General features: G+C 52.2%; 1 protein-coding gene and 1 pseudogene across 1 annotated transcript in view; one reads left to right on the forward strand and one right to left on the reverse strand.

Annotated features, from left to right (window-relative positions):
* Positions 1-298: 298 nt before the first annotated feature.
* Positions 299-13,453, forward strand: part of TCF15 (transcription factor 15) — a 36,932-nt gene continuing 23,777 nt past the window's right edge. Inside the window, exons 1-2 of the mRNA XM_029917928.1 lie at positions 299-800; positions 9,464-9,479. Coding sequence (XP_029773788.1) covers positions 299-800; positions 9,464-9,479 — 518 coding nt within the window. The remainder of the gene's footprint in view (positions 801-9,463; positions 9,480-13,453) is intronic.
* On the reverse strand, positions 12,201-12,301 carry LOC115275569 (annotated as a pseudogene).

Consider the following 13,453-nt stretch of genomic DNA (forward strand, 5'->3'; position numbering starts at 1 on the left):
CCTGGACAAAAGGCAGGCCCCGTCTGGCATCCGGGATCAGATTGGGGAACTCGGCAGAGGCTCTGACTCCCCTGGGCCAGGACGAAGCCACCAGGCGGCCCATACATGTGCCTCTTTACACCCACATTTGCTTCCGTGTGACTCTGCGCGTGGGGTCCGTTCCTGACTCTGGTGCTCCCACGGGGCGGGAAGGTAGGAAAGGCTCCTCCCAGAGGGCCCTCGTCGCCATCAGCGCCACCACCCCCGACGCAGGAGTCTGAACAGGTGGACAGCGCAGATTCTCTTCCAAGTCGGAGAGATGGGTGAACCGAGGCCACAGCGGCGCGCCGACCGCCCCCCTCCTCAAGCATCCGGCGGGCGCAGCCTCGTTAACCGCCCGCACACACGGACCCCCGCCGGCCATCCGCCCGGCCCTCCCTCGCGGCCCCTTCCCGTCCCCGGGCCTGACCCCCGGCGCTGCCTGACGGATGACCTCAGCTGCCGCCAATCCATTGGTTCCAGCTCCCGGGGGGAGCGCAGAACAAAGCGCGCTTTGTGGCGGGGCCGTCCCCTCGCCCGGCGCGTCCGCTGCCGGGACCCCCTCCGGAACTCCGAGCGACGAGCCGCCCTCCCCCCATCCCCCGACAGCCGTGTAATGTCTTCCAGGCCGCGCGGCTCCTTCCAGAGCCCGCGGGCCTCGCTCGCCTCCCCCGGGGGCTCCCCGGGCCGCCCAGGGCCCCCCAGGCAGCGGGAGTTGGGGGCGCCCCCAGCGGAAGGTCGTGGTGGCCACCAACCGTCCTTGCGGAGAGAGCCAGGGGCAGGTGCGGCCACCTGATAACCTTCCTCCCTAACCCTTGGGGCTCCCCTATGGGGTGGAAAATACTTTGAATGGCCTTCCTACCCCTTCCCACACCTCCCTGGACTTTCACCCTACAAATTGGTGTCGGATACCGTTGTGCACCGGGCGCTGTTCCAGGCTCTGGGGCCATCAGAGTACAAAACAGACAGAAGCCTCAGTCCATTCAGGGGAGATGGGCAAGAAACACACATGAAACATGCATCCAGTGTAACATGGAGTATGTGGTAGTGATGAGGGCTATGAGAGAAGAGCAGGGGAAGGCCAAAGAATGAGATGGAAAATACTGAATTTGATAAGGTGGTTGGCCTCTCTGAGGTGGGGGCAGTGACCCAAACAGAGAGGAGGGAAGCCCTTCAGAGGTCAGAGGGAAGCATGTTCCAAGCCGAAGAACTGCTCACGTGCAAAGGCCCTGGGGTGGGAAACTGCTTAGGGTGTCCAAGAAACAGCAAGGAGGGCACTGTGGTGGAGGCAGCCAAGATGGGACAAAGGCCGGGGCTGGGCAGGTGACAAAGTGGGAGAGATGGGCACCGACAGCTTGGGAGGGGCCTCAGAGGTGGGGAGGACTTCAGTTTTTTCCCTCCAACTTATGTGGGAACCATGCGAGGTTTTGAGCGGAGGAGAGACCTGATCTGGCTCTGGCAGCTGAGAGCAGCAGGGATGGGCCGGAAGGGGGTGGGGGTCTGCTGCTGTCCCCAGGACCCACGTGGTGATTGGTGGACTGGACCAGGGTGGAGAGAAGGGATCAGACTCCAGATGTAATATGAAGATGGAGTTCCAGAATTTTCCGGTGGATGGAACTAAAGCTGAAGGAGGAGAGAGGAAGGGCCTTGGTGACCCCCAGATTTGGGAGTCCACCAGCCCTTTCCACAATGTTCTAGGACAGAGGTGAATTCCACTCTTCCGCGGGCATCCTGGTAGGCGCGGCCAAGCACAGAACTCTTCTGGTTGCCCAGGAGCACAGTGAGGAGGTGACATTAGAACATCTCTCAAGGGGAACCTGGGTGGCTCAGTCGGTGGAGCGTCCAACTTCAGCTCAGGTCATGGTCTCACAAGTGTGAGTTAGAGCCCCGCGTTGGGCTCTGTGCTGACAGCTCAGAGCCTGGAGCCTGCTTCGGATCCTGTGTCTGCCCCTCCCCCTGACCCTCTCTCAAAAATAAATAAACATTAAAAAAATGTTTTTTAAAGGAAAACATCTCTCAAAACCCACCGAGAGCCTCCTTTACAATATGGGCCACTTGGGAAAGAAGGGCTGTGTATTACCTTCAGGTACCATTGTTTTTGAATCAGTAAATCTCTTTGCTTTTGTTTTACTTAAAAAAAATTTTTTTTCGGTTAAAGGAAACTTGAGTTAGCCAGACTACATAGAAAATCGGTAGCATGTGACGTAAATAAATGTGGCTGTCAGTATGAACAATGTAAACACAGCACTGTCACTGCCGTCTCCGGATCCAGCTGAGGTTGCTTTCTCTTTGTAGCAAGTGTCTGAAAGACCCCTCCCCACCCCCAGCCCAGGGCTCTTCTGTTGCAGGAGAGTCAAAACTGGAGGAGATTGAAGAAAAAGGATTCATCATCTCGCTGTCTGCATCCTTACCTTGTTTTGTTTTGTTTAACATACAGAAAGCACTTAATGGGTTTATTTAAATGATTCTCAAATATGAAGTCATTTAATACAACAACCCCACGAGGTGAGTACACTTATCATCCCCACTTTGCAGATAAGGAAACTGAGGCTCAGAGAGATGAGGTCCCTGGCCCACAGTCATGCAGCGGGGACGGGGGGGGGGGGGGGGGGGGGGGGGGGGGGGGGGGGGGGGGGGGGGGGGGGGGGGGGGGGGGATGAGGCGGAGCCAAGATTCAAACGCAGTCAGGCCCATTGCGGAGGCCACTCACTTAATCGACCACTACACAGTCTGTCTCTTGAAGTCATTTCATTATCACTTTGGAAGTGCCAAACTTCTGGAACTAGAAAAGCCTTCAGTTAATTTTAATTCAGTAAGAATGTCTACTAAATGTAAGGATATCAATCATATCGCCCTTGGCTTGAAAGGGTTTGAGGATTTGGGGCACCTGCATGGCTCAGTAAGTTAAGCATCCAACTTCGGCTCGGGTCATGATCTCACGGTTCATGGGTTCAAGCCCCATGGCAGACTCTGTGCTAATAGCTTGGAGCCTGGCGCCTGCTTCTGATTCTGTGTCTCATTCTCTCTCTGCCCCTCCCCCACTTGTGTTCTGTCTCTGTCTCTCAAAAATAAATAAATGTAAGGAAAAACATTTTTAAGTGTTTGAGGATTGATTTGAAAAAGAATCCCAGACTCCTCACCGTCAGTGCCCTGAATGACCTGCCCGTGCTCATGGTGCTCCAGCCAGGCTGACCGTCCCATAGTTCCCAGTTGCTTCCTGACCTCAGAGCCTTTGCACTTGCTCTTGCCTCAGCCTGGAACACCCTTCTTCTGGTTCTTCGAGCTCCTTCATATCCTTCAGGACTCAGCTCAAATGCTGACTCCTTAGAAAGGCTTTCCCTGTTCCCCCAGGGTCTTCCCAATATTCCAGCCCCCTTCTTTTCCCTTCAAAGCTTGTAGTTATTTGGTGTATTTGCCCATGTGCTTGTTCTTTTTCCTGCTGCCCCACCATGAGGTAAGCCCCATGCAAGCAGAATGTGGTGAGCAGAGAAGCTTAGCATCTGAGACAAAGAATTTGGAGTAGCGTAGACTGGTAGAATTTGCACTGTCCCCAGAGAGGGGAGTAGATGTGTCTGTGGAGTGCAAAGGGCAGTTTCACTAGGAAAATGAACTTAATATGAGGAAAGGTCTTTCACAAAGTCCTAGTGAAAGGATGATATTATAAGGTAGTGAGTGTCCCATCACCAGAGCTATGCAAGCTGAAATAAGACAACCCCTGATCGTGACCACCTGATATATGGGGACTGTGCAGAGAGGACTCATTACCATAGATGAGGTAGATATTCATTCACTTAGTCATTCAGTCAGTCAGTCTCGCATCTATCCATTTATTCATCGACTCCACGTTTCCCGAACTTTACTGTGTCATGAGCGATCTTCATGACTTGGGCCACACCCATGGCACATCTGCACTTAATATCTCACACACATATATCTTATGTACGTATCTTCAGCCCACCTTGGGAGGTTATACATGTTCCCAAATGAACTTTGTTGAGGTATAGTGTGCATACAGCAGAATGCATTCATTTAAAGCCAGCCTACAGCACCGTGCATTTTGACAGATTTGCACGCCCGCTTAGCCACCACCTCGACCCAGACGCAGAACATCGCCGCTGCCACCATCGCGCGTTCCCTCATGCTCCTGTTGTCAGACCCCCAACATCACGCTGGCCCCACACCATCATTTTATCAGAGAGTGCCAACCACTTCCGGATTTCTCCAGGACCAGTTGGCACTGCCCTCGGCAATCTCCAAACAAAAATGAAAACTCCAAATCCCTTACCACACATAAAAGTAACTGGCCCAAATAAATAAAACGGAAACAAAACGATATTCTCCAAGGCTAGCTGGGACCATTACCTGCAGAAACTCTGGGCCCAAGACCAGCTTTCTCCAGCTTATAAAAAGAAAGGGAGAGGGGTGCCTGGGTGGCTCAGTCGGTTAAGCATCTGGCTTCAGCTCAGGTCATGATCTCATGGTTTGTGGGTTCGAGCCCCGCATCAGGCTCTGTGCTGACAGCTCAGAGCCTGGAGCCTGCTTCGGATTCTGTGTCTCCCTCTCTGTGACCCTCCCCTGCTCGCCCTCTCTCTCTCTGTCTCTCAAAAGTAAATTTAAAAAAAAAGAAAAAAAAGAAAAGAAAGGGAGAGGGGCAGACAGACAGACATCCCCAGGTGTTAGAAAGGTGTCACTGGCATCTTGGAGACTTGCTGCTTGGCCTATGGGAAGGCCTGGCAGGTACTGAAGAAACAATGATGTTCTCGCCATGGATGTATGACTTAAGACCCTGTTGCTGTCCCCCCGTATCAGCTTCTGTCCACTCCCCGCCTTGCCACGGTGTTGCAGGCTTCCCATTTGGGACACACAGAAGGTCCTCGTCTCCTCTTTCCTCCACCCACTCATTTATTTACCCACGTAGCAAGTGTTTGGAGCTACAGAGAAAAGCTATGTTCCAGACACTATGTCAACCTTGAACAAGGCACGGTGCCATCACATAGCAGATGCTGAGCAAATCTGACAAAAGGATTGCTGGGAAATGAAAGACACAAATACCTATCTTCCTTTTCATATGCTCAGCTGTTTCTCTTACAAAATCTTCATGGAGCAACCAAGGAGGACTTCCTTGAGGAGGCAGCCCTTGAGCCAAAAACTTGACCACCTCCTTCCACTCATTCTCCTTCCACTCATTTGACAAGTGCAGAAATGGAGACAATGAGGTAAAATGACTTGCTCAAGGCCACACAGAAAGAAGAGAAGGAAGAAGGCAGGATCTAGGTCTCAGGGCCCCAGCCCCCTGTTTCTCCCAAGCGCTGTGCTGAGTCCCAGCCCAGCAGACAGGCCAGCCGGCCTGGGGAGGGAGCTTCTAGGCCCCGAGTCTGGAATCCATTTGCTCCGGCCCAGTAATGTTTTCCCAGGGAGAAGTGGGAGGCCTCGGCCCCTGGCCCTCCCTGGACCCCCCTCCCACCATCTGCTCCCTGTTTATTTATTTATACTTAAATCTCACCTCCCAACCCTGCTGGGGGCACCAAACATACCGGCATCCCTGCCGAGAGGGGAATGGGGCGGGAGGGAGGCACTGTCAGCCCCCTTGGCCAGGGGAAGCCCAGGTCTGAGAGCTTCCTGGCCCTACTGCCTCTGCAGAGATCAGCCAAGATGACTGGGTTCAAATCCCAGCTAGTGGGGCCTCCTGGCTGTGTGCCTGCTCCATGATTCCACCTCCTCATCTGTACAATGGGGTTAATAACGGCCATCATGTTGTGCGGTTGACAGTGAGGATTCAGTAAAGTGCGTGCATGGGGTCTCCGTGTTACGTTGTGTGACCTTGAGTAACAGACAATCCCCCTCTTGCCTATTCCTTTGTCTCTGCAGCCAGCCACAGCATCTCAGGGGTTCCAATGCAATGGCCCAGGATGTGTGAGGGCTTGCAAACCCTGTCCCCTCCCCAGAACCTGCACCCCTGGTGTTGGGATCCTCGAGGTCGGCCCTCTGCCTCCAGTCATCTCCTAATTTGCACAGAAGGCACCCCAACACCTTCCCCAGCCCCGTATGAGGCCAGGGAAGTTTTTTCAGCAATCTACCTCTGCCCTCGCTGGCCCTCGCCCCTCCCAGTATGGCACCGTCTGGAAGGCTAGTGCCACCACATATGTACTGATATGCCGACTGTGGTCCCAGGAAACTGCGCCCAGCTGCTCAGCAAGAACCACCGCTCAGGGGCTGTGTGCTGGGAAGGAGCCGCTGGCCCAGGCCTATCCCCCTGGACTGGTTCCACCCTCCCGGGGACCGGCCTCCCCTCCTGCCTGAGCCACAGGGGGCTTGGTGCCGTCATCCCTTTTTCTGTCCCCCTTTCCTCTATCTGAGCCTTTACCCCGCCCCCCATACCCCAGGTCCAGTCTGCTCCCTGAGTCCTCACCCCTCCGTCTGAGCCCCACCCTCTCTCTGCTCTGCCCTCCCCCTCTGGTGCCCCCACCTCTTTCTAAGATGCTGTCACCTTCAACAAGTGCCTATCTGTTTCGCTGAAGCTCGCTCTGCTCTGTGCACATCTTGGAATGTCCTCTTGTCTCTCTGAGCCCCACTCTCTGCTCCCCACCCCCTGTCTGAGCCCCCGGGCACCCATAGGCCCCCACCTCCATGCATAGCACACATGATTGGGTACCCACTCCAGGTGCCATCTAAAGGTCTTTCGGAGGTCCCAGGGCATCTAGGCAGGCTTCCCACTCTGGGGACCACACTGCCCTGAAGAAGCCACAGGGGGGCAGATTTCTGCAAAGGAGAAAGGAAAGCCCAGTGGCCGAGCACAGGGGTCACCTCAGGAAGGAAGGAGCACCCGTCACTGAGGCCCTTGGCTGTGCCAAGGCTCTCCCAGCACGTGTGCAGCAGCCCCGGGCGCCCCATTCCAGAAGCTCCATTGAGTCAACAAGCCAGACCCCAGGAGCCATGTTCCTTCTGGGGTGGGGAGAGTCAGAGAAGATGGCTAGAGGTTTCCATTCCCAGAGAGGGACCAACCAATGGGAGTTGTAAGAGGCCAGAGAGGCCATGGTGACGTATGCCCGGCTGCCTGCTGCACCCATGGGAAGCCTGTTTCTTCCTTACTGCCCGAAGGAAACTGAGGCTCAGGAAGAGGTCTGACCCTCACAGGAGGGCCTGGGCTGCCGTCAGATGAAGCAAAGTGCATTTCGTATCTTCACTTCTCTCTGCTCCATCCTCAGCCAGGGGAAGGGACAGGACATGGGTGAGCCCCACCCCATATGAGAGGAGTTGGAGGTGGGGAGTCAAAGCTCTGAGAAGGGCAGGAATCGGGGGCAGGGGGAGAGGAGGCAGGTGTCTGTGGGACCCTCTATCCTCGCCTTCCTCAGTCTTCTATTCGCCCCTCCCCAAGCGGGCCCCTGACCCCCCCCTCGCCACTGCAACCCTGTTCTCATCTGGCCTCCATGTGCTCGGTCTGCACCTGAGTACACACTCCCCAACGATCTGTCTTGGGCTGTCAGAGGATCAATGGGGCTCCCAAGGCCTGGCCCAGCAGGGAGCTGGAGGGAAGTCCCTAACAAGAACTGAGGAGGGGACCCCAGGGGTTGGGGAGGCCGTGGGGAGAAGCCAGGCTGAGAACACAGACCTGAGCCTGGGTCGGGCAGGCCCCTTGCCCGGAAGGCCTGGCTCCCCGGTGGTGAGACCCATCCGCTCCTTTGTGCAGGAGTCCTGGACTGCTTTCCAGGTCTGTTTGGCCTTCTGCCTTTGGGGCGCCGACCCTTCCTCACTCTGAGCTTCCGTCTCCCCATTTGCGAACATGAAGTGATTGCATCTCCGGTGGACGGAAGGTTCTAAAATCAAGAAGAGCTCTTCTCATGCAAATAGAAAACGGCCCCTGAAATGTTAAGTGAAATAAAGCAAGATGCAGAGCAATGTGCATATTCACCTACCTTGTATGTGCATAGAACTCTAAAGAGGATACATGTGTGTCAGTCTGCCTGTGCATAGAACAATCTGGAAGGACACGGGAAACAGCAAGAGAGGACCTGGGTGGCTGGAGAGGGAGGAGGAAGGAGACTTGCCTTACACTTTTTTATACTGTTGAATTATTGGTCCATGCTGATGTATCCTTAGTCGAATAATAATTACATTTAATGCAAAATATTTCATCCTGCTAGGAAGTCTGTGGGTAAGAAGTATGAAGAAAGCAGAACATTCGCATAGTCTCCACGTGTCTCCCCACAGATATTTATTAATTACAAGGAGAAAAATAGTGCCTTTACTGTGGCGAAAACTGGTAGACAGCACCTTAAGCAAGTGGTCAAGGTGATTATCACTAGCAAGAGGGCAAATTGACATCTTGTGCCCCCCAAGAGGACAGACAGAGAAATACACAGCATCGCTGCTGTGATGTTATTGCCGGGAGCGCCTGACCTGAATCTAATCATCCGGAAATATCAGAAAAACGCAATGTGGGGGACAGCTTACAGAACAACTGGTCTCTGCCCGTGAAAACTGTCAAGGTCATAAAGGTAAAAACAAAACTAAACTAAACAACAACAACAACAACAAAACTGAGGAGTTATTCCAGATAAAAGGTAACTGAAGAGGCATCAAAACTAAATGCAACATGATTCCTGGATTGGAAACTGGATCCTAAAAGAAGTTTGTTTGCTATGAAGGACATTAGTGGAATAATTAGCAACATTTTACCAAGTCTATAAAGTACAGGATACTATTGTAACAATGTTAATGTTCTGATTTTTGTATCTGTACTCTGGTGTTTTTAAGAATGTCCTTATTCGGGGGCACCTGGGTGGTTAAGCGTCAGACTTCAGCTCAGGTCATGACCTCACAGTTCATGAGTTGGAGCCCCACATTGGGCTCTGTGCTGACAGCTCAGAGCCTGGAACCTGCCTCAGATTCTTTGTCTCCCTCTCTCTCTGCCCCTCCCCAGCTCCGTCTCTGTCTGTGTCTCTCAAAATAAAGATATATTTAAAAAATTTTTAAAAAGATAGGATCCATGTTATACATAGAAATGTATATATTATATTATAGGCATTTCTATACTTCTGAGAATGAAATACAGTCCTAGACATTGTGTAAGAATTGATGTTTATGTTGGGGCACCTGAGTGGCTCCGTCAGTTAAGTGTCCGACTTTGGCTCAGGTCATGATCTCACGTTCATGGGTTCGAGCCCCACATCGGGCTCTGGGCTGCCAGCTAAGAGCCTGGATCCCGCTTCAGAATCTGTGTCTCCCTCTCTCTGGGCCTCTCCCTTGCTCACTCTCTGTCTCTCTCTCTCTCAAAATAAATAAACATAAAAAATTTAAAAATGAATTTATGCATATGTAGTAAAAGTTAAAACATTCATGAGAATGATAAGTATCGGATCGTGGTTTCTTTGGGGTGCAGAGGGGGACTCTTGTTGGGAAAGGCTAGAGGGGCCCTTCTGTATTGGCCCTTTATCCTGTGTAACAGGTAACCCCACAGGACGGTGCGTGAAAGCAACAACAGTCATTTACTGCATTTACAGTCATTTACTGCAGTGTCCGATGGTCAGGAATTTGGGAGTGGGTGCTCTGGGCAGGTCTGGTCCTCGGGAGGCTGCACTCCAATGTCACCTGGGGCTGCACTTAACCAAAAACCTGACTGGGGCTGGAGAATCTGCTGCCAAAGGGACTCCTTTGCATTGTGGGCAAGTTGGCGCCGGTTTTTAGCTAGAGACAGGGAGCAGGGGACAGGAGAGGGCCTCAGTTCTTTTCCACGTGGGCCTCTCTGTGTGACCTGCCTTCCATCACTTCGTGGTGACTGGATTTCAAAGGCAAGCACTGATGGCCTGGGTGCCCACACCCTGGAGTCTCTCCAACTCTCCTGTGCCCTACACCTGGTTCTTTTTCCCAGACGCAACCCCTTGGATTCATTTCTGGGATAGTCTTTTTTTTTTTTTTAATGAATAGTGTTTTCTTTTTTTTTTTTAATTTTTTAATGTTTTATTTATTTTTGAGAGAGAGAGAGAGAGAGAGAGACAGCGTGAGCAGGGGAGGGGCAGAGAGAGAAGGAGACACAGAATCCGCAGCAGGCTGCAGGCTCCGAGCTGTCAGCACAGAGCCCGATGCACGGCTCAAACTCACAAGCATGACCTGAGCTGAAGTCAGACACTTAACCAACAGAGCTACCCAGAAGTCCCTCTTTTTTTTTTTAAATTTATTAGCGAGGGGGGGAGGGGAAGAGAGAGAGGGAGAGAGAATCAAAGCAGAATCTGCGCTATCAGTGCAGAGCCCAGCATGGGGCTTGATCCCACAAACTATGAGACGAAATCATGAGTTAGATGCTTAACTGACTGAGCTATCCAGGCATCCCTGGGATATTCTTCCATAGAGATACCACTTGTTTATAAACATATATGCACATACACACACATTCATTCCCTGCCCCTCGAATGGAAGCCTATTATACACACCCTTGCACATCATCTCTGCCTCAATCGATAGACTTTGCAGATGCTTCCATATTAGTACCTAGAAATCTCAACATCTGTTTTCATGGCTTAATAAGTACTCCATCACTGAACCAACCCTCTGTTTATGGACGTACACTTTGTTTACCTCTGCTATCACTTTTTAAGCTTCAAATTTGGAGAGTTGAGTTTAAAAAAAAAAACAGTCCTCAGTTCATGGCAGATTATCGTGTTGACCCCTGTATGTCCCTCTTCTGTTTTGTTTTTCACTCTATTCTCCATCCATTTCCCCTTCCCATTTGTTTGTTTGTTTGTTTGTTTGTTTATGAGCATGAGAGGGGGAGGGTCAGAGAGAGAGGGAGACACAGACCCGGAAGCAGGCTCCAGGCTCTGAGCTGTCAGCACAGAGCCTGACGCGGGGCTCGAACCCACAAACGTGAGATCTGACCTGAGCCGAAGTTGGAGGCTTAACCAACTAAGCCACCGAGGTACCCTTCCCCTTCCCATTTTAAGCTCTTCCAAAGACCCATTCTAGGGGCCCCTGGGTGGCTTAGTCATTTAAGTGTCTGACTTTGGCTCAGGTCATGATCTCACAGTTCGGGAGTTCGAGGCCCATGTCAGGCTCTGTGCTGACAGTTTGGAGCCTGGAGCCTGCTTCAGAGTCTATGTCTCCTTCTCTCTCCCTCCCTCTTTCTCTCTCTGCCCCTCCCCTGCTCACACTCTGTCTCTCTACCTCTCAAAAGTAAATAAACATTTTTTTAAAAGACCCATTTAATGGCCCCCTGTGCTCTTTAATGTGTGAGTCTTCTTGAAGAATACAACATGTTTGTATGGGTATTGTGGCTTTCTGTGTATGCATTTTATTTTATTTTATTTTTGAGAGTGAGTGTGAGTAAGCACGTGTGCACACACATGCACAAGCAAGGGAGGACAGAAGGAGAGAGAGAATCCCAAGCAGCCTCCACACTCAGCACAGAGCCCACCATGGGGCTTAATCTCAAGACCACAGGATCATGACCTTGAGCCAAAATCAAGAGTTGGTCACTTAACGGACTGAACACCTAGGCACTGCTGTGCATGCATTTTCATTTATTTTTGCTCTGATGCTCATTCCCTGTGTAATATCAGTCTGAGTTGTGGCTTGACTTAGGACTTCTAGTGGTTAACTGGCACTCCTTGGTTTGCATCCACATGTTTTCCTCTCTACTCCCCCAGTGAAGGGCACCTGGATAGTCCCCAAGTCCCTGCCACCACACGGCCACTACACTGGCATGTCCTTGTCTGGGCTGGCATGAGAATCTTATCTGGACAAAGAGTCAGGCGTCCAATTGCTGGGTGACGAGGTCTGGTTGTCCTTTACACTAGAATGAATTACCCTCAATTCAGAGGCTTTCCACAGCACTTTGCTTTATTCATAATTTTCTGGGTCAGGAATTCAAGAAGGGCTTGGCTGGGCCCCTCATCTCTGAACTATGTGGTGTCACCGAGACAACTGGGACTGGAGGTTCCCTTCCAAGATGGCTGACTTCTTCACTCAGGCCTGCAGCCTTCCTGCACCTGGTCTTTCTCTCTGTGTCCGTGTCCCTCTCACGGTGTCTCATCCTAGAGGACACCTCTCCGTAGCTAGCTAGACTTCCTTACAGCACAGCAGTCAGGGTAGTCAGACTCCTTCATGGCAGCTGGCTTCTCCCCATGTGGTCATGCCAAGAAAGAGGAAGTAGAAGCTGCTAGTTTTTTCTTTTTCTTTTTCTTTTTTTGTTTAATATGGAACACTTCATACATGTCATCCTTGCACAAGGACTGTGCTAGTCCTCTCTGGGTCATTCCTATTTTAGCATCTGTGCTGCCGAAGTGAGCACAGAAGCTGCTTGTCTTTTAAGATCTGGGCCTGGAAGCTGTGGCAGCATCACTGCTGCCACAGGACTGGTCAGAGCAGTCACGGAGCAGCCCAGGTTCAGAGAGTAGGCGCGCAGACCCCACGTGTTGCTGGGAAGACCATCAGAGAATTGGGGGGCACCTTCTACACCCTCCGTTATACACTTAACGCCCCAGCTTGTTGTCGAGGTGGCGGCTCCTGTCCCCGCGTCCGCCGCACTCCCTCCACACCCCCATCCTCTCTCAGCTCCCTCCAGCCTGTTCCCTTTTTGCAGGCAGTCGACATCTCTGTATCTGGGTCATGCCACACATGTGCAAGTGTACATGGGGGACAAAGGCCCAGAGACAGATAGGCTAGGTGAGTGGGGAGGTGCACCTGCAATTTTGACAGATATCGCCCACTCATCGGGAGCCGCTGAGCTCCATCTCTCCGCGACAGATGAGCACTTGTCACTGACTCGACCCACACGACGCTGGAGCAAGTCACCCTCCCTGGGCTCCCAGCTTTTGCCATGGACCCCACAGTCCACTGTACTGTGCAGCTGGAGGAGGTCCCCCTAAGACCCAAGCCAGGTGCTGGCCCTCCTCTGCTCAGAATCCTCTGATGCTCTCGCACATCACTCACATTCTTGAAATGGCCCTGAAGCCCTGTGTGTCGGACCCCATGACCTCGCTCGCCCGTTACTTCTGCCTTCTGCTTCTCTGTCCCACCTGGGGCTCCAGGCAAGACTTTGAACCTGCCAGGCATGCTCCCATCTCAGGGTCTTCCTCTTTAAGTCCCTTCATCTAGAATGTTCTCTCCCTCTGTGTCTCCACAGCTCAGCCTCACTCTATCTGTGCCTCAAACCAAACATCACCCCTCCCCTCTCAGGCTCTCCACCCCCCCTCCCCAACAGCCTGAGGTACACTGAGTAATAGATCCATTTATTGTCTGTCTCCGGTGGGCCAAGGATTTGATTGGGTTTGCTCGCTACAAATCCCCCACGACAGCCCTGCACCTTTCATTCAGTGGGGTCCCTGCAAATATGTCTTGAATATTGTGGAAGTCAATCATCGTGCCAATGTGCACCCCACCAGCGATGTCCAGACCCCAGCAACACGAATTAACCCAAATACACTGCCAGATTCCTATCTCT

This window comes from Suricata suricatta, chromosome 12 (genome assembly GCF_006229205.1).
Source record: "Suricata suricatta isolate VVHF042 chromosome 12, meerkat_22Aug2017_6uvM2_HiC, whole genome shotgun sequence".
Taxonomy (NCBI): domain Eukaryota; kingdom Metazoa; phylum Chordata; class Mammalia; order Carnivora; family Herpestidae; genus Suricata; species Suricata suricatta.